Genomic DNA, 23,586 nt, shown 5'->3' on the forward strand with positions numbered 1-23,586 from the left:
GACAAAGCATGTTACTGTTCATAACTGTATGTCTACATATGTATTTAAGGATGAATGCTGCAGAATGGAGGCAGAACCTGACTCAAAGCTCCTAGGTGACACAGCTGCTATAGTCCTTCACTTCTGTACCCAGAGAGTGAGTGACTACCAATCACACTACTCGTATTTGCCTATGAGTAGCTAAGGAAGAGGTATGATCCACATTGCTCTTACCTCTTGACTTCCCTGGTGTCTATAATCACTGCAGTTTATTCCTGGGCTGGGAATGGTCTTATCTTAATGCACATTGCTCTAACTTCAGCCAAGCTGAACTTAATCTCTAGAGACTAAAACATGTAGAGTTTCTGTCGTTTTGTTTATTCAGTTTTTCTAAGACTAAAACGAGGTTTTGACAGCACTAAGACCCTTTCTGACCTTGCTGCACAGACATTCCTGCTCTAAACATGCATAGTGAGAGAAAGGGAGAGGGGGTACTCACCTAGTTCGGGTGCTTTGCTTAGCACAAATGCATATGCCCAGAATTTGCTGACAGGTCCAATGTAAAAACTCTGGTCACACACTGACTGCTTCAGGCCTTTGGTCATCAAAATGTAGAGCATATAAGCACCAGTTCGAACAGCACCGAATATACTTTAAAACAAAGAGAAAATGAAGAAAGTTGAGTGGATGCTTGAAATCTACATGCCATCAAATCATTATGAGAAAATGGACATAATGTGCTGAAATAGTAAGTTTGAGATAGCTTTAAAGCTGGAGTAACTTTGCTCACTTCTATGAAGTTATTCTGAACTCGGATCTGTAAACTGGACTGTAGGTGTATCCCCTGGTGAAAGTCTGGAACAGTAATGTCCATGTCTTTTATTTCATTACTACAAGAATGATCCTTCAGTTTTCAGGACCAGTGGAAGACATCTACTTCAGCTGAAAACAATACACAGTGTTTTGATTCTGATGGCTGGAAGACTACAAGAAAAGACTGGACAAAGAGCTGTCATCAAAATAATCAGGATTATTCTGATTTCCTCAGTTTTCTCTCCTCTCTCCCTGTGTTTCTTATACCCGTAGAAGCTTTGAGCACAGCAAACACAGGTAGGGTGCACAGATTTTGATGGGGATTCTCAGTCGGGGCTGGTGGTTTGGTGCATGTAAGGACTTCATCTCTCCATCTCTTAACAGGTCATTGCTAACAGAGGGATCGACTCATTGAATCGTGTCATAAACAGCACGTTTCAAAGTGAGATGCAAGGTAACAGTGTTCCGTAAATAAGAAACATCACAAGATTTCCTACGGTATTAATTAGAGCAATTACAGAGGGGATACATTCAGATAACAAAAGACATCCAGCTGAGGTAAGGAACAAAGACTTCTGTCTCAGCAGCGAGGAGCTCTGCAGATAGAATTACCTCACTGTTTTACAGCAAGAACATGCTTGCCTACTGTCTGCCATTGTAGTTTGTTGGCCCTTCAAAAGCTGTGATGAATACTGGGCCAAACAGGCAGCTTTCAGAAAAACGGAGCAAAGAGAAACTCAGTCTCCTCTGAGGTCGAGTACATATTACTTTGTGCGTACATCATACATCCCTGTGCCTCTACTCAGCTCTATCTTATCTTCCCTCTAACTTCTTTGTGATCTCATCCTACTCATGAATCCCCTGCTCTGCCTTGGCATATTTCATGACGACTACATGGCAGGAAGCCACCTAAAATTGATGTGCAGACACATGAGGGCAATACAAGCTACTGTTTATGCAAACTGTGTGAAATAAAGAATAGTTCATCTGAAGTTATAGATTTGCTGTTACTTGTCCTTGTCTTGTGAAGTCAGTATTCTTTTAAAAATGTATTTTAAAATCATCATGTATTTAACACATGCCTTTTTTCCTTTTTCAGGAGTTACATTTTTCAATCCCAAAAAGACAGGAGGTCCTGACAGAGATGTGATTTGATCATTTCTTGAGTCACTGAACTCCTAAAGCTAGCCAGGGCAGGCTGCTGCTTGCTCCTATGCTTTGGGTGGTGGTAAAACTGGGTGGAGGATCATCAGGCAGAATACATAATGATATGCTGTTTCTCCCATTAGCAAATACCTCAGTGCTGACATTAAAATAGGGGGGAAAAGAGGAAGTTTTAAATTATGAAATCAAATAGCTGCAAGCAATACGCCTTTCCCTGTACAAAATGCTGTACTGCTTTTCTAAAATATCGGTTATTATTAAAGTTTTAAAACCAAAGATAATTTGGTGCCATGAATGCAAATTCAAATGAGAAGAGCACATGTTTGAGCGACAGGCAACCGCTGACTAAACTGTAAGCGATTGAGTAGGGACACCCAGGGATTTAATCTGGACTGATAACAGAGCCAAAGAGTATTTGCCCTGTGAGGATTACAGAGTTTCACTTTGCTGTCCTTGAGATTATAACAATGTGATTCTTCCAGTCATTTGGTTTAGCAGCTACTGCAGAGCTCTTCAGCCTTGGAGTGCGGTGCGCGTTCATGCACGCACACAGGCATGTGCACAACCACCCCACCCCACACACATTCGTACACACTCACACACTTTCTTTTCTGTAGAATTTCGCACCACAGTAGCTTTCTCTAGCTCCATGACTCCAGAACAAGTGATTCCAGTGCTGCTCTACATGGTGTGAGTCAGACTAATCTGAATTTTTTATCAGAAAAAAAAAAAGTTACATTTTCACACAGTTTGCATGGAAGGCCTTATTTATAAGGAGGATGGCAAAGTGGAAATAACTGATGTAATTACTTAAATAAGTGCCACGAGCACGTAGCTGTTTATGAGATGTGATGCATGCCAAAACATTACTTGCCAACAAGCACGTGCCATGAGACAGAAAAAGATCTAACGCGTGACTGCAAATATGCCTTGGACCCAGAAAGCCAGGACTGCTTTTTTGCCTCTGCCCCTTACTCTTGTTTGTTCTGTAAGGTAAGATAAGCCAACAAATTTCTGTCTTGCAAAGACATGATGTGCAGCAGACTGATGACATTGCTTGCTCAGTAAATCACTTCTGCTCCATTTTGTCCTCGCCCTGTTCTCTGCTGTAGCTTTTGTGAGGTATTGAAATGAATCGCTTACCAAAGCAGTCTGTCTGGTGGGGATCATCTGCAGGGATTTTAGAAATAAGGTAGCAGTGAATTACTGTACAATTACAGCCTTTTGCAACCTGGGAGACTGATCAGAAAGGAAGTCCACCGGCTAAGGCAGCTTTCTCATCTATTCAGCCTCAAAATGCCCTACATTCTCCTCCCTTCAGGCAGTGACTTCTCTGGTAGATTAACAAAGGCCCAATTGATATTTTACTCTCCATAACACGATCAAAACATACCCATGAGTAAAATAAAAACTAATATTTTTCTCTCACAAAATTGTCTACAAATGAGGGCCTAAAAACACATCCCGTGCATAGGTTAGGTGCAGCATCAAAGAAGGAGGGAAACTGAGGGCTGGGAGCTAGCCGACAGGAAGACAAAGCAGGCATTAGTGGCCAAAGCCTGCTTTCCATTCTCTCCATCCTACTTAAAAGGAGGGAGGGAATTACTTGTTCCTCAAAAGCCTGAGAGGGTAGCAGGTAGCTCAAGACTTCAGCTGAACCTCACCTGCCATTGTAGCAGGTTTTGCTCCTCCTCACAGTGAGGAGGACACTGCCCATTTTTGGTAGGACTCCTTTCTATGCAGACCCATCACTGCACTTGACTCCTGACACCTCTGGACATTGTGGTCCAGGACCAACACTGCAGAATTAACCAAGGAATGTGACTTCCACATTAAAAAAAACAAAAACAAAAACAAAAACAGTACAGAATATACCAACAATTCCCAAAGGATTTTAGTGCTGTGATAACTGCAGAGGAGAAATTCTCTGCTCCTATTTTTGTATTTAAAAAAAGCCCTTAGAGCAACCAAACAGACCAGGTAAAGATAGCGTTGAAGGGGATAACAGTCTTGACTATGACTAAGGTGAATGGAAAATGTTAGCTACAAGTCACATGTCAAAAGTGGAGTGTCTATTTTTGAAAGCACACCATCCTTCCACCTTGCATACACAGCACCACCAGAGAGCAGCAGGGAGCCTGAAGACAGCAAGACCCAGTTGTGCTGTGCAATATTAAGGGCTGGTAAGGACTTCAAGCAGAGCCCTCCCTACCCAGACCCACAAGCTGTTCAACATGGCCCAAACCACAGGTGTGCAGCCAGTTTAACCAGTCTCTTGACTACCCTCTGCCACGAGTGTGCTGAGCTTGTCTGGCAGTCTGGGACCCAGCCGGAGCTCCCATGGGTCTGGCTCCAGTTCCCAGCCTGGGGTGTGGTTTGGGAAGGGAAGAAATCTTAATTCTGCCCCAACCTGCTTACACAGCAACTCACAGGAACAGGTGAGCCTGTGCCCTGGGAGTAAAGGGAGATGACAGAGAGCACATGGTCCTGCTCTGTGAAAGCCACATTGAACAGCAGCGGTCCTGAGGGAGAAGTGGAGATCACCTTACACGTGCAGTCACAGACCTTGGACTGCAGTCTGCTTGTACCCGAACGTCGAGAAAAAAGGGAAGTGGGTTCTTTAGTTAGTTGTTTGTTTCTTAAATTTCAGCACGCAAACTATTTACAGAGGAAGCACTAAGAATTAAAAATAAATGTTTAAAGGTCAGCAGGTGAAGAACAAGAAGCTATCCTACACCTTCTTTTCTGATAAATCAACCACATTGCCCTTTCCATTCTGTTCAGCTCAAGTATTTCAGTGGTCATAACAAGTTTCCCTTCTGCTGCTTAAGAGCTGGTCTCTTAACACAATAAAATGGCCTTTCTGAGCGCTTCTGATTTAAAACCCATGGTCCTCTGAAACGAGGAACAAGTTGTGCTGCTAATGCTGTAGCAGAGGACCGCGGGATGCACAGTGACCTCTCAGTCTGATGGGTCAGAGAGGAAATGTAGTCTGAGAGAATGCCTAGATAAAGCAGTTGCAGTAAAAGGGCAACAGAGTATTTCTGGGCTTAGCCAAGCAACAGAAAACATGTAAAATACAAACTGATACTGGGAAAATGCACAGTGAAAGCATCTCTAAGAGAAACATCTCCCTGAACTAAGTTTCTTGAAAAGAATCACACAGCTCTGAACTTCCAACAGGGCAGTAACCCCTAAATCAGTAAAGAAACTCAGAAACTCCTGTTACTATCAAGTAGCATGTACCAAGGTGGGTCTATCTCCATATGAAGGAATGTCTCACATCTTTCAGCCATTTGCTCACGGTTGATTAATTCTTAAAAATATGTTTGTAACAAAGCAATGCTGCAACACCACCGGTAGGTTTGTTTTGTAGTTCTTTGGAAGTATTGATAGAGCTTTTCTTCTCTATTTGGTAAGGCTGAACTTCTTCAAATCACTCTTACCCTCTGCAGTCTCCTGAAATATGATCGCAGAGTACCAGTCCATCAATGATATGCATCAAGCAGACAACACAGCAGGGACAGGGCTAGGTGACAGCTTTCTTAAGAAACTGATGGATTTCCTTGTTGGAAATTAAATTGTTTGTAGGAGATTTCTATCTGCCTCCCACAAAACCCCGCTTCAGTCATGTGAGAACAAACAGCAATTTTGCCTGACTCAAAAAACACAGAGGCACCTCCTGGAGGATGCAAGTGTTGAAGGGACTGCCTGCCTTGCAAAGGGGAGTGTTATTTCCAAATTTGCCACATATTTTTTTTTCCTAGGTGACATGAGTATAGCTCCTACCTAGAAAACTGCACAGGAGTTCTGGGAATATGCATTTGTATGGCAAGCACATGCTATATATACAGCTGTATTATAAGAAGATATACCTAAACTACTGTCTCTGTAGACAGATGAGGTAGTCAGATCACAGTGTGCTCACTGCTGCGCTCTTGTTGCAGTGATTATACTGTCACACCAGCAGGAAAGATTTAACTAACCATTGGCCTGTTCCCAACCTGGAATCTGTGCTTACATTTTGCAGTGGCTTCAAGTCCCATAGGAGCAGAGTACTCTAGGAAATTTTTAATCTTTGTGTCAAAAAGGCAAGACCGTCAAACAAAACTGTAGTAGCTAAATCAGCAGATTCACGGGAGTCTGCCCTCATAATCTGTAAAAAAAAAATATGACACTGCACTTTTTCCGGTTCTCCCAGGATATGGCTATAGTGAGAGCAGTTTCTGTTTAAACTTGCACCAAAATGAAAGTAATGTTCACATTAAAGAGGTTACCCAAGTGGTTTCAAATGAAGAAAGGCTATTAGGGTCTGGTTTGTGCTGACCAGAATTATGGACCAAGTCTATTGACTTTTATTGGTGTCTTGGTGCTTATCTGAAGCCTGTTGTTTCAAAATAATTTTGTTGGTAGACATGCCAGATTGTTTCAAGAATGGGAGAAGAATTAAAACCACTAGAGTAGCCTTCCCAAGAGCCTGCCCAACAGAGAAGCACTCATTCCACCACAGGGAGGGGACTGTCGAGACCTGCTATCACATACCAACCTTCCAGCATATGGAAGCAAAGGGTGAGTGAGAAACATCTTTCTTGGCTAATTAAGTTTCCCTAAACTTAAAAGACCATGAGCACATGTTCACAGGGTATCACAGAAAGCAAATGTGGGTCCTGATGGCCCTCCATTCTGCAGAATGGACATGTGCAGGAATGTACCAAAGGAGAAGCACAACCCACCAGAATTTGCAGTTGCTTTGCTCTGCAGGGGTTTTTTTTTTTGTTTTTTTTTTTTTTAAATGAATCACCTCTTAGCTCTGTTTGTGTTTTAGGTTTTTTTTTCAAGGAATGATGTGCATGTTCATCCACGTTTGGCCAGCTGCGCAGGCAGAAGGGAGGAGCAGTACTACCTTCACTGGACAATGTAGAATACATGATGGTGTAACCTTTAAAAAAAGTTGGGGTTTCCAGATAGAATAAATTCTGCAAAAGAGAGGAGGAATTAATGAATCCAATTTCAATGTTAACATATAGTTTTACTAAAAGGTTGTCAGATGACCTAAATATTATCTCACATGTGATACTTGTTTTAGTTTTTCTTGATTGTGTTCAGATTCAGTTCCATAAAATCCTGGATCCTGTTGTATTTAAACAGGTATAGAATCTATAAAATTGCTTTAGGCTTATCTTTAATTGCAAAATCACAATATTTTTACTGAATACATACAGTAAGAAATCAATCATTAAGTACAAATGAAATATGGGCAATAACTAAAAGACATCATTAGGCTGTTGTTCAGTGACCTACATGGAATCAGTGGCTCTTGTTTTGATCTCAAGGACTTAATGAGAGCTGTGTCTAAGTCAGTGCAATATGACATGTCCTCTAATCTCACAGAAAAGCAGCCTAGGAAAGGATCTGGCACCCAACATCCTAAATGGTCAATGTGACACAAGGACAGCCTATGTGAAATATTAGTACGTATTAACAACTGACTAGAAGAACCCGCTTTGTAAGTCTGCACCTGGTTATTAAGAATATTTTGCTATGTTTGCAGAACTGTGGGTACCCTTTTCAAACCAAATTAAGTCTGTTGGTCAGTGAAGCACACACTGCAACACAGTATTCATCTATGCGATAAAAAAGTTTGAAAAAGAATAGCATTGACTATGGATTTGCTTTCTTTTAACACTAAATGTAACATTACTGAGGCACTTTACAAGCATTTAAAAGAGAGGACTTCTTAATAATGAGTTACCTTGAAACCCTAGAGAGACACTTGTTCAAATTACAGCTGATGGACTTAGCACAACTGTGTAATTAGGATGTTGTTTCGTCATCCTTCAACATTTCTGAAGTGCTTTAAAGCAATGTCAAGGTTAGTGATGGAAAGAGGGAGACCCAGCCCTGCAGAAAGACTGATCTTATAAACACTTGTAAAGCGCTTGCCTGCTTTAGCTCCCAGAACTGATCCAGATGCATCCCTGGAAGTTCCTGTCTCATCAGATCTTGTGACGAAAGACTTGTGATAGAAAGGACATCTCCACTCTCTCCACAGAGCAGATCTTCCTGTTGCCATACCAAAAATTTGGTTTTGTCTGCTTTCCAATAGCGACTTACCACCTCCAGCTTGGGCTGCCCCAGAATTATCAATGCCTCAACAATATTCAGGCCAGTAACTGCTTTAGGTCAGAAGTCCCCGTGTGAAGAACTGCTAAGTACAAAGCTGTTTGTAAGTTGGAGTCTCTTCAGATTCAAACCTAACTTAGTTGAGACTTCTTCAGTCAGTGTTGTTATCTCTAAGGACCTTAGCATTGTATTTGTGAATATTTCACAGTCCTTAATGGCCTTTACTCTAGTGATATCCTCGTAAGGTGTCTAAGCATAAGACCCATTTCAAAGTCAGAGTGGTAAGGCAAAATGAAATTTAAGTGTCCTGTGCAAAAATCCGTGTCTGTGCTAGGACGAGAAATGATACGCAACATCATGAGTTGTGGTTCAGTGCCCTACCTCACAGCGTATCCATGGCAACAGTGTTACTGAATTAACAGTAAACATCCAGTAGGAGTTTTCTTCAGAGTGCTTTGACCTGCTATAGATTTTCTATTCATTTTTTTAAGTTACTGTCTAAACCCTGAAGTCCCAAACCCTCCATGTTAATTACCCAAGGTACATCTATATTTTTAAAGATAACTAGTTTATAGACATAAAAGCTGTTGTTACACCTCTTAACATCACATTTTCATTGTCTGCACATCTGACATTTTGGCAGCATGCTTTCGAGACCTGAAAACATAGAGTGATGCACAGAGAGATACAGTGCAAGTTTACAAATTTGTCCTGAAAATAGAAACAGTTGAAAACTCCATGACTTATCCAGAAGAGCAGATAAGAGAATACATGCCTTCCACAGACTCAGTCAGACTGTTGCACTCCCTCTGTTTTCCTTTGATATATTAGGCAAATACTAATGTGGATTTGGCCATACACAGAGAATGTGAACCTACCGAGTGAGGGCTTCTACCACCCCTCCACTGTCCCACCCTCTGAATGTGAACAAGACCAGACCCCAGCTGCCCACCTGCCACAGGAGAAAACATTTGGATTCTTCTCCCTTGTGGAATTTTTGCAGTTGTTCTAACTAACTATTGTGACTGTTTTGTATCAATGCTCGCTGCTGATGCTCTTACTCACACCAGTGAACTCCAGAAGAAAATCAAGTATGGATCAGAATCCACAGTGGGAGGTGGCTGTAAATGCCTACCTCCTTGAGACATGGCAAATACGAAAAAACACACTAGTAAAGTGAAAAAATCAATGGCAGCATTCTTAAAAAGCTCTTGTTTTCCTTTACTAATGCCCCAGTTGATAAAACTACAAGCAAGCAGGTATTTAATCCCATTCAGCAGCAACTGATTCAGTAGGAACTGAATTTTAAAAGGTTTCTTCTATCTACCCAAGTCTATGAAAAACAGGCCCGAAGACATAACCAATGAGTCAACCATGGACAAAAACAGAAACCCAAATTATCACCATAAAGAGAAAAAAATCTCAGTACTTCAAAGTCAAGTCTTGCAGCGGACTTCAATGCCTGGGTTTTGTATGTTTGGGACTTAGGACTATTATGACACTATTGTGCACCTAAGTTGAACTCCTTTGTGCTCTATCGTTTGCATTTTACTGGGGAAAAAAATCAATCACACAGTAGCCATTATTTTCCTGTATTTTCCTTTAACAAAGCTAACTCTGGGCACAGATGTGAAAACATGTTACTGAGTCATCCCTGGTGCTAATGAACTACGATAACTATTTATGTTACCATATTATTTTATCTATGGCAATTCTAATGTAAAACTATATCTTAGTGTAAAATATAAAATCTCAGAGAAGGAGATTAATGCTACCTTATTTTATCCCTTTGTAACTGTGTTTAGACAACATGTGCTCAGTTACCACAATTCAGTTGCTAGCAGACAACTGAAAGCACCGTAACTTCCTTGTGTGCCTGTGTCCTCCATGGCCTAGCCTACTGACAGAATTATTTGGGACCATTATTTATTCACTTATCATGGGTCGGAACAAAAAAAAATGATGGAAAAAGAGCCTTGGTCCCATGATGTACCTCTTCTATGGTAAGTGAATATCTTTAAAAGAATGGTCTTTTAAGAGCACTTATGTTACTCTGTCTTTAAAAAGAACACAGAACTCATCCTCTCCAGCCTATGTGTCTGAAAGCCTGTAAGGTATCTATATTATTCATAATGATTAAACTATTGTAATGAAGAGCACAGTTTTCACAAATGTTTTAGACTAAGAAATGTTTTTAGCTTCCTTCACTCCCTGAAAGCTTGGAATGACTAATGCTTTTGTTCTCACTTGCAATTTTACCTCTCCAGATGAGGGAACACATTATTGGAAAACGTTCCTTTTACTACGAGATGGTGTATGTGATAACTAGTGATGGGCACTCTCTGTGGTTCTTCTGTGCTTTGGGCTCCTGTATCTGTGCGCCCTACAGTAAACTCTTCTGGTTCTCCCACACCACTCACTCCACAGGCAGGCCCGCTGCCACCGCTGCATAGCCAATGCTGTTTAACCCGACTGGTGAACAATGCAGCAGAAACAGCCTCCTCTTCACTTTTTTTAATGACATGATTTCATTGCCCTCAGTCACAGGAGTAAAAATAGACCAGGGAAGGCAGGACCAGGGAAGTCCTTCCAGCCAGCCCTGGCACTACAGAGTTCAAAATGCAGCACTGAGTTCTAAGCAGCTGCTCTGCTCTGGGAAGCCACTGAAACACAGTTAAGACACTGGTTTGCATCTCTCTATTGGATCTTGTTTCTAATATGATTCCTTTAGAGAGTGACGGAAAATCCCAGGACTGACTCCAAAGTTCAGGAGTACACTCAAGATTTGGTTGAGAATGAAGCAGGAACTATATCAGTGCTGTATTAAGTACCATTCCCACTACACACGCTTGTTACATATTCTCTCTATATAATCCACTGCTCTGAAGAACAGAATTCCGTGCTTCCAGAACAAACTCACTAGAATAGTTACCATGTCTGTAAAGGCATCAGAACGCCAAGAATTTAAAAAGCTCCAACAGCAAAACCTTCCTCAGAACGTCTTGCTGCCAAGCTTCTTTTCAACCTCTCCCCCTGCCCATCTCCTTCACTGAGAAGGAGAACAGATGGGTCTTGCAGCTCACTCACAGAGTTCCCCACTGCTCTCCTTGAAGGTGACAGAGTCCCATTCAGAGAGGAGTCCAAGCCACAATATTGTCAAGAATAAGATAAGAAAAGGTGGGGACTGGGGGAGTGGGGAGTGTGAAGAATAACATGCTATTCTCAGACTGGCACTTTCTGATTCACTGACCCTAAAATCTGGTGGTTAGCAGTACTGTTTTTATAATGGGGTGTTCTAGGTCTTAGTACCGTATGTGTGAGCAAATGATGTGCTAATCTTTGCAGCTTTTACCACTTCTTTTGCAGAAGACTGCATAAATTCATTAAGTTTGTGATCAATCCTATCAAAATCCCAAACCAAATTGGAGAGATTTCCCCTCCCATCTCTAATAAAACCTCCTATTGCTGAAGCAAATGCACGGCATCTCCTTTTCAGACACCCCTACTGTATCTGATCCAGATGTCTCTCCAGCAAGCTTTTCAACATGTATCATATGAGTTTTCAGTTGGGACCAAAACCTGAAGCCAGGCCAGCTCAGTGATTTAAAAATTGTGCAAACATTTTACATGGCTCTAAGAAATAACATATAATTTATGCAGGTTTAGAAACCCATACACATATGCATATATGCCCGGGTGGTGATTACTTTCCCATGTGATAAATTGAGGGGAGGAAAATGAGGTATATTAAAGTGACAGCTCGCTCTGTGGTTTTCAAGTAAGGGCAGGTACTGTGCTCCTTGCATCACTTTTTTTTTTTTCCTGTCCTTGGCAATAAATCCCACAGTGTGGGGCCACTTCCTTCAGTCCTTTCCTCTGATCGGTAGATTTCGTAGTCACAACTCACCTGGCTCCCCAAAACATTTCTTTGTCCTTTTCATTGACAAAACTGGAAGGAAAACCAGGCTTATTTCCTCCCCTCTCCAGGGACCTCATTAAGCATACCCAAACAATGACATCTCTGCAGGGCTCCAGATCAATGGACACTGTCATCTGGAGATTTTAATCACATTCACACCACAGCAGAGTAAAATCCATCTGATTCTCCCTTGCTGAAGTGGCAAGCTCAACACTTCTGCCAATTGCTGCACCTAGTACTCAGAAGGCATATTTACACGTGTGGATAAAAATCAATCTATCACAGCTACCAGTGGAAGGGTGAATGACATAGAGCCTGAATTCCCTCTCCAGGTTATGCAGTTTAGTTCCCCAGACCTGCCTTATTTATGACTGGGACTAGCTATATTCAGACAATCCTGAAGAGCAGAGTACAAAAATAATCAATAAAGCGAAGCTCTGTGAGCCGGTGGGAGAACACGCACTGCTTACAAAGCATAACAGAAAAACAAATGCCAGGGCTAGATTCCTACAAGTAGTTTTTGCAACAAGGAAGATAATTTGTGGAGGCAAAAAGGGTTATACACGCATGGGAAGTCTTACATAGAGCATTTGGTGGCTACACAAGGTCCATTGGGTTTTGGTAGAGACAGATAAAGAGCAATGGTCAGGCTGAAGGTCAGTTGCACTCAATCATTACCCTTGGAATATGAGAGAATAGCATAAGTTGCTTACAGTGACACTTGTGTAACTATATGATGCTGAAAAACATGTAACTGTTTTCTTTCAATGAATGAAAAATAATTTGTCAGCTCTACCCACACATGTCATCTGATTTCCAAAGAGTCAGTTACAAGCTAATCAATAGTAATTACCCATCATCCGGTCTTGCCGTCCTCAATGCACTGTTACCTGATGCTGTGTCCTGATTATCTGACACATGGAGGGTAGGAACTTGCAGACACAGTACTTCTTGATGAAGGCTGCTATTTCTCAAGCAATATTACCCTGACATTACTAAACAATAATTGGAGTTTTGTGCAGCTGAAGATCCCCAGCACCCTGTGAAGTCTCTATACTTGGCAAGACGTTTTTCTGACAAGAAACATTTCCTAGTTCTTAAGATATTTATTTCAGCAACTTTGGATTGTGGTTAAATTACTAAATAGAAAAAAAAAACAATTTTCAACTTAAGCTCTGTGTTTCATGAAAAATCACATAAGAATTAAGGGATCCATCTAAGGATTTCTAAAGTAGCCCATGAGGATTCATAAGCACAGCGTACCTCTTAAGCAATCCTTAATGAATGCTTCAGGGGAATTTGCACTTGTTCCTTTGTCATTACTGAAATTATTCTGAGCATTCAACACTATCTCAAGAAAATTTTAGAATAACTGTAATATTGCAGTGATTTAAATGATAATCCGGAAAAGTGGCACATCTATTTCTGCAGGATAAATTAAAGATACTTACAGGATCAAACGTATCAAGTTAGCAGAGTAACTGTCATGTATAGCATTGAAATGTATGTATTCAGGAGTCTGAAATTATCCTACGCAAATAAGCCAAAAAGTAATAAAGTAAAAAGATCTGGCAGAGAATCAAGCCAACCAATGGAGCTAGACATCACTAAAGCTGTAAAACAGGCAGATAACAAAGTAAGCAAAATCTAAGTTAATGAAAAAGACTAGCGTTTGACAGAATAAAGAAGGTTTAAAGAAGCTAAAAGCTATAATACAGCTGTAATAAGGTGATCAGATCCATACATTCAACAGCAGTTTCAGACCTGGAGCCATTGATCGTCCTTGTTCACTCTGGCCTCCCTAGGGCAGTACTGTAAGCGTCTAGAGAAGTTCAGATCTCATGGATTCTCCTACAGTTGGTAAACAATAAATATATTTCATTTATTCAGGGAAGATGCTGAATGGCACAGACAGGAGGATGCACATTTGTTTAGAAGCAAGTTCATCGCAAAATGGTGACTTTGCTAAACCACAGCTAAAACACTTGTATGCAACCGTGTGTGTGAACACTGATGTGTTAGGCAGTGTTTATTAACACACTCATCCACAGACGCAATGTTGGATTCGATAGGTCATGCGAGTTAACACCTTACAGTGCTTTATTTCCGTGGTCTCCAACAAGCACAAGATGTTGAGGACTTACTCAGATGAAAATACAAAGAGATTTCCGTTCCTCAGGGATTTCTGGAGGGGGGAGGACCTTTTACCAGGCACACAAACCAAGTACCAAGGCTGAGTAAAATGCAGATGTAACAGGGGGACAGATGGGAGGTTTGATTTCTTTTGAATGAATTATCTACTTGCTCTCTAGTACAGTTCCCTTCTTAAGCTACCAAACAGATGTTCTTATTCCTCAAATACACTTTTCAGCCTGTTCCTCATTTAAAACAGAAAGGAAAAAATCTCACTCTTTAGGGGGCTCTGCTTTGAGTACAACATTCATGCTGAGTGGTGGCCTGCGAGAGCTCCTGTGGGCTGGGACTGGGTGATCTCATTAGAAAGGTATAATTAAAGTTGACAAATTGAGTGTCAACACTCTCCTTGATTGTGAGAGTGGGGAGGGAACAGGGGCAAAACAAGTGCAATAGCTGCTTTCTAAATAATGTATTGAATTCACCTTGCTAAGATGTTCAGTTTTCCAGCAATAAAGACAAACAAGCAAGCAAGCAATCAGAGAAAAAAAAAAGAGATGTTCTTAAAGCAAAGAGGCCCAGCTTAGCACTGAAAAGAACAGACTTTCGAAGGAATTTTTAGCGAGTCCTAACTATATCTCCCATAAAGTAGCATCAGCCAGGTCCCACAGTGAATCCTTAGTTTACTTTTAATTAAGCCTGATTAGGTAAAAACAGTAAAACCAGTTTATATTCAAAATTACTTTGATGGACACAACAGAGACCACAGCAGTTAGAGTACAGTGAATGAAGAGGTGAGATTTCAGAAGAGAATGGGCACAGCATTTTATCACATGGCATCAATTACAGTTCTGGGAATAAAGATGTTTATCATGGGATGCTCTTCTCACTTAGAATAAATACGGTACATACTGGAAATACACGTTGTTGACAGTATGCTATTGCTCTTAGTCTATGTATTTTTATCACCACTACACTGTTTTTTAATGCCATATAGCATTTGTTTTGTGAAGTATAAATTCACCCTACATTCAGCCATGTTATTATTTCCCTAGTGAGATTACAGTTCATCTTAGAGAAAATAGTTTTCTTCTTAAACTGTTAAGTGTCATCCAAGGGATTTTTATCTTCTCTCCAATAACTTTGAATTCTTACTGTTCATCCAACTTCCAACTTTTGCTCCAAAACAGTACTTAAAATGATGTTTCCAACATCTGTTATATAAGAAAATCAGGTAAGACCTTAAAGATGAAAATGGTCCTAAGGAAATAAATTGTTAAGTAGGTATAAGTTAATCATTTTATTAATTTGGGTTCTGAGAAAAGTCCTACTGAGAGTATGCATTAAGGCCTTACAACAATAAGGAAAGTTTCACAAGGAATTTGCTTATTTTCAAGTTTATAGGAGAGAAGGTTATTAATTCACCTTAAATGCTGCTTATTAATTTTAATACTATTTGCCAAATACTGCCCTTTTCAGTAATTAACTTTCTCCTCAAATGTACTGTCAGGACCTTTATAAAATTTTGGAGTATTTTAAGATTTTGATAGGTTGCTCAGCTACATATGAAATTAAGTTGTCTTTTAATTTCCATGGCAAGTATCTGTGAATGGCAGCTGTTGAGAGAGAATGAAAAGTTGAATAATTTTTCATCAATTTTCCTACTTGATAACTAGATATGCTAACTAGATACAATAACTAGAATATATTTCAGAGCCAAAATTTGCAACTGCAATCCTTTCTTTAAACTTACGTTTAGTCCTTTTCATTCAGTTCAGCTCATGACTGAGTTCCTCAAATAAAAACATCTTTTGGACTGCCTTCTGCCAAGGCAGAGATCTTTGCAGAACAAGCACAAATTCTTCTATAAAATGTTGCTCTGCTTGCAGTGACAAATCTCATAAAAGCGAAGTGAGTCACCTTCTTCCAGTGAGCCTTTTTGGTTTTGTCTTTCAAATATAAGGCCTGTTGCTGTTATGATACTTCACTTTTGATGGTCCAGATAGCTTTGTGGCAAGCAGCTAGTGACATTTCAGCTATGTTTGATACCATTTCTACTATTTTGAGAGGAAGTGTTTCCCAGGAAGAAAGACATTTGGAAACCCTGTAGTGACATCAACTGATTTCCACCACTGGTACAAAGCACATCTGAATTTGGATTGGAATCTAAGCAATCTCAAGTAATGATAATTGGATTATGGTTGTGTGGTTTGGCTAGACAAAGATAAATCCCACCTCTCACTATACCAGCCACGGTCAGGCTTAGCCTCTGCCTACAAATGACTGCATCACATTGGATGTTTTAGCTTCTTCGCCTCCTGTATTTGTGTGACAGTATTCACTTCAACTATTATTAGTTAGTGCCTGACCCTGTGACTTCTGTTGGCCACCCCTTAAGGGTGGAGAGCAAGTGAAAGGAGTGCCATGCTGTTGTCTTGTGTGAAGATGAGATCAAATACATGTTTTAAGCTCCTTGATAGCAACGCTACCTATACACAGACTCTTCAGCCTATAACAGGGATTACAAAAATCCAGCTGAGATGTAAAGGAAACATGAATTAATGACTTCATATCCTTCTGAGAGAGTTGTGGTCTTAACTTTGCTGATTCCTAGAGATGCCAGCATGATACTTTCATTATACTTTTGAAGTAAAAAATTCAATGAATGACCCTAACTTTATGTTCAAAGTGGCACGAATATAAAACTAGCAACTCAGATGCAATGTGATTTTACAGATGTTTTAACCTCAGGAAATATTCAGAAATACATGGCTGACTGTCACTTTGAGGTGTAGATGAATCAGCAACAGTTTCCTTGGGGTCTTAGGAGACTGAAAAATAAACTTTTGTGCCAGCTTCCTAACAGCAGGTTCTCACTGACATGGAGCAGCACAGAGCTGCTCCCCAGGACCTCAGTACCTAACCAGGCCGGGCAAAAACACTTAATTAAAGTGTAAACAACAAAACAAAAGACTGAAAACATTTCAGACAACAACAAATCTTCAATGCTTGCAACAAGTCAACAAACCTGCTAGTGACCAAAAACAACAACTCAACAACCCAAGAAACACATTCCAAACTAATTTTGCAGGTAAAGATTTCAGAAGATCATGTTTTAACAGTGGTTTCTAAGTGAAAAGCAAGATTTACTGTCATTGCTCCTACACAAGTTTTCACTGAGAAGTGGTAACCTTATCCAGAGACAAAATGTTCAAAACCAGTCTGTGCTTCCAAAAGGAAATAAAGCCACTTTTCTGCCTCAGAAATCCTGCTGGCTGCCAGTGTTGACACAAAATTCACTCTTGACCAAGCTCCTGAATGTTCAGCAAGCTCAGTAGGGTGGTGTAGTTGTTTTGTTTATTTATAAGCATGGCAAGCTTTCTCCTGTAGCTGCTACCACATTTAAATGATCTTGGCACACAGGAGACATTCTTAAGAAGGACCATGTCATTGCCTGGCAGGCAATTTCCGTTTTTTCAAGCCTAAAACACATCCTTCCAGTCTCCACTAAGTGTTGCTATTTCTGAGGGCATTCAAAACAGGTAAAATGGTAAGAGTGCTAGAAGAGAGATCAACAAGGACTCCGGAAAAACCCCTCGCACTGACCTTCAGCCAGAATACCGAGGGCTCTCTAGGCACGTTTTCCTTCCTCAGTACAAGCCCTTGCAGCAGATAAATACATTACTTATAATTTCTACAAAGTATCTTAAAAGTTTTAGCATTTTAGCATTCCAGAAAACCAAAGAGGAAGTCTTTTTAAAGCTAAGGAGTATTACCCTGGGTCCATTTTGAGTCTACAGGTAGAACACTAGCATCTAAATGTACCTGAACAGACCTCCAGAGGAAGCAGAAATGTCTTTCAGAACAAGCACATAGAAATTAAACTCCTAGTTATACATGGAGCCAGAAAAAAAAAGATATCCAAATTACTGGGAAATTTTACAGCATTCAAAGTCTCTTACCAGCTTGCCTAGAGAGTCAGTAAGTCTGTGAATGTCCAACGGCCCTAGACAGGACAGTGGCAGTGAAACACCAGGAAATGGATGAACACTTCTTATAAGAAGTCTTCATCTCAGGTTTTAGTGTATGTTCTGCATTTCACGTTTTTCAGGCAGGAAGTAAAGGAGTTTTGTGTTCCAGCTGCTGTTGTATGGGACTGCATGTTACTATGGAAGCTCCAGAGGTTTCATGCTGTGTCTTACAGCAAACAATTTGGGTCATTTTCCCCTTCTGTACTTCACTCTTCTGCATGCCACTTAGCACCTCAGAAGAGGAAAGCTTTCTAAGCACAGCCATATAATTTTCATAATCAGCTGGTCCCCACTAGCAAATCTAGCAGCTTAAGTGCTCAGTGCTCCTGTGTACTCTAAACATCTCACACTTCTGTTCATCCCTCCCCTCTCCACCTTGCTGTCTCATTTCCAGCTGCAGAGGAAAGGGTGAGTTTTGCAGTGGTTGGGGAACACTTGTTCCTGAACAGTGTGATTTGAAATGACGAATCCCTCTCAAATGGTGCTGTTCTGGCCACTGGTCCTCTTCTCCACAACCAGAGGTCACCTCACATACCTGCACTGTTGGGCACAGCAAGAGGTTCATCCTGGCAACATGTAGCTTCAAAAATGTAAAGTCTACATTTTAAGTTTCACCCAACATCACGTAGCAGCTCAAGCTGGCTGTGACTTCAAAGTCTATCTAGAAAACACTTTCACAGTATAGCGTATACTCATGCTATTCATTGACTGATGTATTGCTTATGATTCGGGAGGAAATTAATTAGTGAAATTGCTTAAAAGCCCCACATTGTGAATGTCAGCCACAGACTCATCTCAAAACAATGTGATTATAAAATTTATCCTAGACACCTGCAAAGGATGGTTCTGAAATCATGCTTCCGCTCCTCAGATTGGGAAATAAACAACTGCTTTGTGTAAGTCAGCTAGTTTCTAGGGGCTACATTCACATACAGAAAAAGTGCCATTGGAATATGCTTTTGGGATCCAGCTGACTACAAATCTCTTTACAAACTGATCATCAATGCCATGCCATCTAGGAACCAATTCAACAGCAGATGAAATTCAAATGTTTCTGGAGCAAATGACAACAGTTGCTTACAGGACCCTAACAGCAAAACTATGTTAGATGCAGAGCCAAAAGTACAGCACCAATGCAGCCAGATGAAAACTATAAATTTTCACAGCATTAGAATTTGGTCTCAGCGTCAGAACTTGTTCTCAAGAGTTATTCAGAATGCTCCAATTTTGTCTGTGCTAGGATATAAAACCTGCTTTATGTACTTTTGAATGAATAATCAGTAATTATTATTTATATTTAAAAAAATACAGGTATTGCTGTTTGATAATGGTTTGCAAATAGTTTCTATAGTGTTGACCCCAATAGGCACGGAAATTAAGGATTATTCTCAGGTCTTCTGTGTACTGTTATCAGTAAATTGTACCAAAAGTTTGTGTGTTTATAAAGGCTACTTTCATAAGCATTTGTTAATTTGTTCATTTATCTTCAGTCTCATTTAAAACTAGCATATTAAACACATAAAGGGGAATTCAGATAGGTCTGTTTTACTTCTGACTTCAGCAGCTATGCAGAATTTGAATCAGACTCTCCGCATACTTGATGACAGAGAGTCAACACACAGCTAAAGAGCTGTGCCTCACTAAAAAAATAGCCTTTCCCTGCGGAGGCACACTTTTGCTATATTCATAAGCTCTTTGTGATGGAATAACCAGAAACCAGATTCTGATTTCGACTACAGTGGCCTAATTTACCTGTCATCAAGGCCATGAGTCTAGTTTTACTTCACCGTAATGGAGATCACAGTCTTGACTATTCCACGTATGCACCCACATAAATGCAGTATTAACTAGAAAGTGAGAACAAGACTAACACCCTAATGGATTTATTTCCATTTGTAGCTTAAATTGAAAATTTAGTGCAATAATATGCACTTTTTCTCATGTCCCCACTTTGTTTTCACGTCTGTTCTTCAAGAGGGTTACTGATTTCTTTCCTCTTCAAACGTCATATGATCTGACAAGTCAAAGGGGATCATTTCTTTTGTGAGGAGTGGATCAGGACATAACCCTAAACAGCAGAACCAAAGAAATGCCATTTCTATGTGAACTTATTTTCATTTTAGCAGTGCTGTTCTATGCAAAGAACCCCAAACCTCTCCATGGACTACTGTCAAAACCAGTTGATGTGAAGAAATGCCTACCTGAAGACAGCAAGACTCAGGGACCAGAGCACTAGTGGTTTCCTCAGTTCAAATTTTGCTCGTTTGTTCATTAGGTGCCGACCACCAAATATAAAGGCAGCGTACAGAGCTGAAAACAGGAAAGATTTCTTCCTGCAAAACAAAACCAAAAAATACCTGTCAAGTGTTTAATTAGTCTTAGATAAATAGCAGAGTCACATCTGGACAAAACTACGAAGGGGTTGTCCATTTCCTTGAAAGGAAACTCCTTTGAAGACACTCCTGCAGCCCAGTCAAGATTATCAGCAGTGTATGAACCTACATGCCTACACACAGGGCCAGGGCCAGGCACAAGCAAAACTGACCCTGGGGAAGTTCTTCTGAAAAAGGATGGCCAAGTTTCAGTCCCCTTATTCCCCAGTTTCTGAGGACTGATCTTCTGTGAGGAACAGAATAGATATCGCAGAATCCAGACTTCTGCAATCACAACATGGTTGATACTTGAACCACTTGGTCATGTTTTGTGACTCACTTCTTATTCTCACATCGTATTTTGTTTCCTGCAGACTCCTTGCCAACTGGCAATTTAGTTTCCCACTGTTTCCTCCAAGAAGACATTTAAAGATCTTGTGCACTACAACACAACACGAAGAGCCTCATTAAAAACAGAGAATCAGCAACAAGAGGTCAATAGACCCATTAAGCAGCAAACATACTAGGTGGCACTGATCTGCTGCACAAACCCTGCCTATGAGTGCACATTCAGGAAATCCAGTGAATTCACTGAAACGTCAGGCGGGGGTCTGTTAAGGAACATCAATGATACTCTTTGAATTGCAAGGGGGGTTTTTTGAAAATGCCGGAGAGTAGCCCAGCTTAGCAATAATCAGCCAGCATTTGAATTCTGGTAAATCAACCATTAGAGGTCAAAATCAGATTCAGTTTGTGATTCCTTCCCACATATCACAATATTACACTGGCAAAGACTTAATTGATGTATAGCATTAAAGGTAGCCTAAATAGATGGGTGCATATTTAGGAAACGATTTTTCTCCATGAAGTCTACAACTATATGCACAAATACTAGTGGACTATGGCTTTGCACCAAGAGGTGCTGGTTCTTTTCGGACCCCAGAAAGAAAGATAAACACTCTCAGGAAAGGTAAGCACTTCATTAATATTCCAGAAAAGGTGGCAGCAAGCTACAAGATCTTACATTCCTTTTCATGCCAGGAACCCCAACATGATGCAGTGTCAGACAGACAGGTCAGGGCATGGCACACTACGCAGACTTGGGTGCAAGGTTCACCCACAGCATGGTCTTTAAAATTTTTATGGGAATTTCACTTTGATGTCTATATGAAAGTATGTTGCTTCACTTCAAGTTAAGGACAAGGATGTGCTTGTGATGTCAACTGCTGCTGCCAAACAGGCGCTAGGTCCAGGCTCTTCCATTATGATTAGCCAGCTGAGAGTACTGCATGGGAAAAGATATGGGCAGCACAGCACAGTCCTGAAGGCCAAGCAGTAAGTGCAGCACAGCACAGCAAGTGCCTGTGCCTGCTCAAGGGAACTGGTACATGGATCGTGAGCTTCTCGATGGACAAGGGTCTTCCTGTGAGGTCCATAAAAACTACAAAAAAGCTGTAGCATCACATCTGATCAGAAGTACAAAGAAAGAACATGCAGACTTTACTGAAATGAGTTACATATGGGTTTGAAAGCCAAGTAAAAGCGAAGTCCAAAGAGACAAACAAAGGCGTATCAGTATGCATGCAGCAGCATGCCATTTGCTGCCCACTTAAAAACTCCTTTGTTTCTATTGGTAGGTTTATAGCTCTGTGTTAAAAATACGGGTAACTGCATGAAAATCCAGTTGGTGCTCTTCAACCCACTGAGATGGAAGGACCTGGTGCCTGCAGCCACACTGCAGCCCCAGGAAGACCAGGATTACCACAGAGCCAGTGCTTTCTCTCACCTTGTGTGTTGAGATGGTCTAATTGCCACGGCAATGCTTATTACAATCATATTTGGAAAATGAAAAAGCCTCTGCCCTTATTTGTCTCATAATAAAGAAAAAACATTTATTTTCTCTTCTATGTTCTTGAATTTCACAGTCAGGAAAGGGGCAGAATTACCACATTTGATAGCATTGACTGCAGTTTAGCTTGGCTGGAGGTCAGCAAATATTTGTCAATTAGTTTGGGTAATGATGAATCACCTCAAACTTGTTCATACCAAACTGCTTAACTGTTAAGACAGATTTATAGGTTATGGGACAGAAGCAGACTCTCCCTGTGAGGTGGAGTCCATCTCCTCTCTGCAGCCTTTTCAGCACCTGTGAGCAGGGCTGCCTGTTGCCAACCTGAGCTTGGGCAAGTGAAGGCAAAGGGAGCATGATGGACTGTACTGTAGCCTGTCGTTCTCCCACAACTGCCCCAAGGCGTCGGAAGAGGCATCTGCTCTGCATGCTCTGTCCCTTCAACGCCGCAAAATCTGGGCTTACAGCACTCAGTGCAGACACCAACGCACACAACAAGGTATGGAGATATGTACACACATGTACCAGCCACTTGAACTATGTCATGTGCAGGGGCCTCACTGGCGGGAACCTGGGGCCCCACACCAAAAGGGAGGTGCAAACCCTCCAGCTGATGCTACCGCATTAGGAGTCCCTCATGCCCCAGGCAGGAAAGGTCTGTCTTGCACTGGTCCATGCATAGAGCTCCAAACCAACCAAGAGCAGTGCAGGACGGTAACTTGGTGCAAAGCAAAAGGCCACAACACAGTGCTGCCATCGGCTGCCACCAAGATGCAGGCTATGCAGGCTGGCACAGGAGGAGGTCAGGATTCAAGAGCAGTAGCTAGAGAGACTTTGCAGGAAGGCAGGCAGGTAGGAAGCAGTTCAGTTCTGTATCAAATACAGCCAAGACTTCAAAGAAATGGTTCAACCTCAGTTCCACTTCAAGAAAAAAAGACAAATCTAAATGAGTTAGCAGCTCAGGTCTGTGCTTTGTTTGCTTTTTATTAACGAAACTAATTTTTGTGAGTTCAGTCAGTCTCTTGAGGTCGATAGTTACACGGTATTAATTAGAAAATATAAAATTTAGGTCACTTTTAACTGCTTTGTAATGAGTTCAGAATTATTTGCAATGATGGTAAATGTTATTCCCACAGTACACAGCTTTTGTACTGATGGTGGTAGACATGAGAAGACCTGACTGCACGCATGATGTCAACTGCA

At 40.9% G+C, this 23,586-nt stretch overlaps 1 protein-coding gene across 2 annotated transcripts in view; it reads right to left on the bottom strand.

Annotated features, from left to right (window-relative positions):
* Positions 1 to 23,586, bottom strand: part of ELOVL6 (ELOVL fatty acid elongase 6) — a 73,679-nt gene that overhangs the window by 3,708 nt on the left and 46,385 nt on the right. The window contains exons 2-3 of one of the 2 annotated variants that reach the window (XM_054066034.1): positions 20,364 to 20,495; positions 479 to 630 (exon numbers count right to left, since the gene is read on the bottom strand). In XM_054066034.1, the coding sequence (XP_053922009.1) occupies positions 479 to 630; positions 20,364 to 20,495 (284 nt within the window). The remainder of the gene's footprint in view (positions 1 to 478; positions 631 to 20,363; positions 20,496 to 23,586) is intronic. The other variant, XM_054066036.1, reaches the window with a different exon arrangement.

The sequence above is a fragment of the Cuculus canorus genome, chromosome 4, assembly GCF_017976375.1.
Source record: "Cuculus canorus isolate bCucCan1 chromosome 4, bCucCan1.pri, whole genome shotgun sequence".
Taxonomy (NCBI): domain Eukaryota; kingdom Metazoa; phylum Chordata; class Aves; order Cuculiformes; family Cuculidae; genus Cuculus; species Cuculus canorus.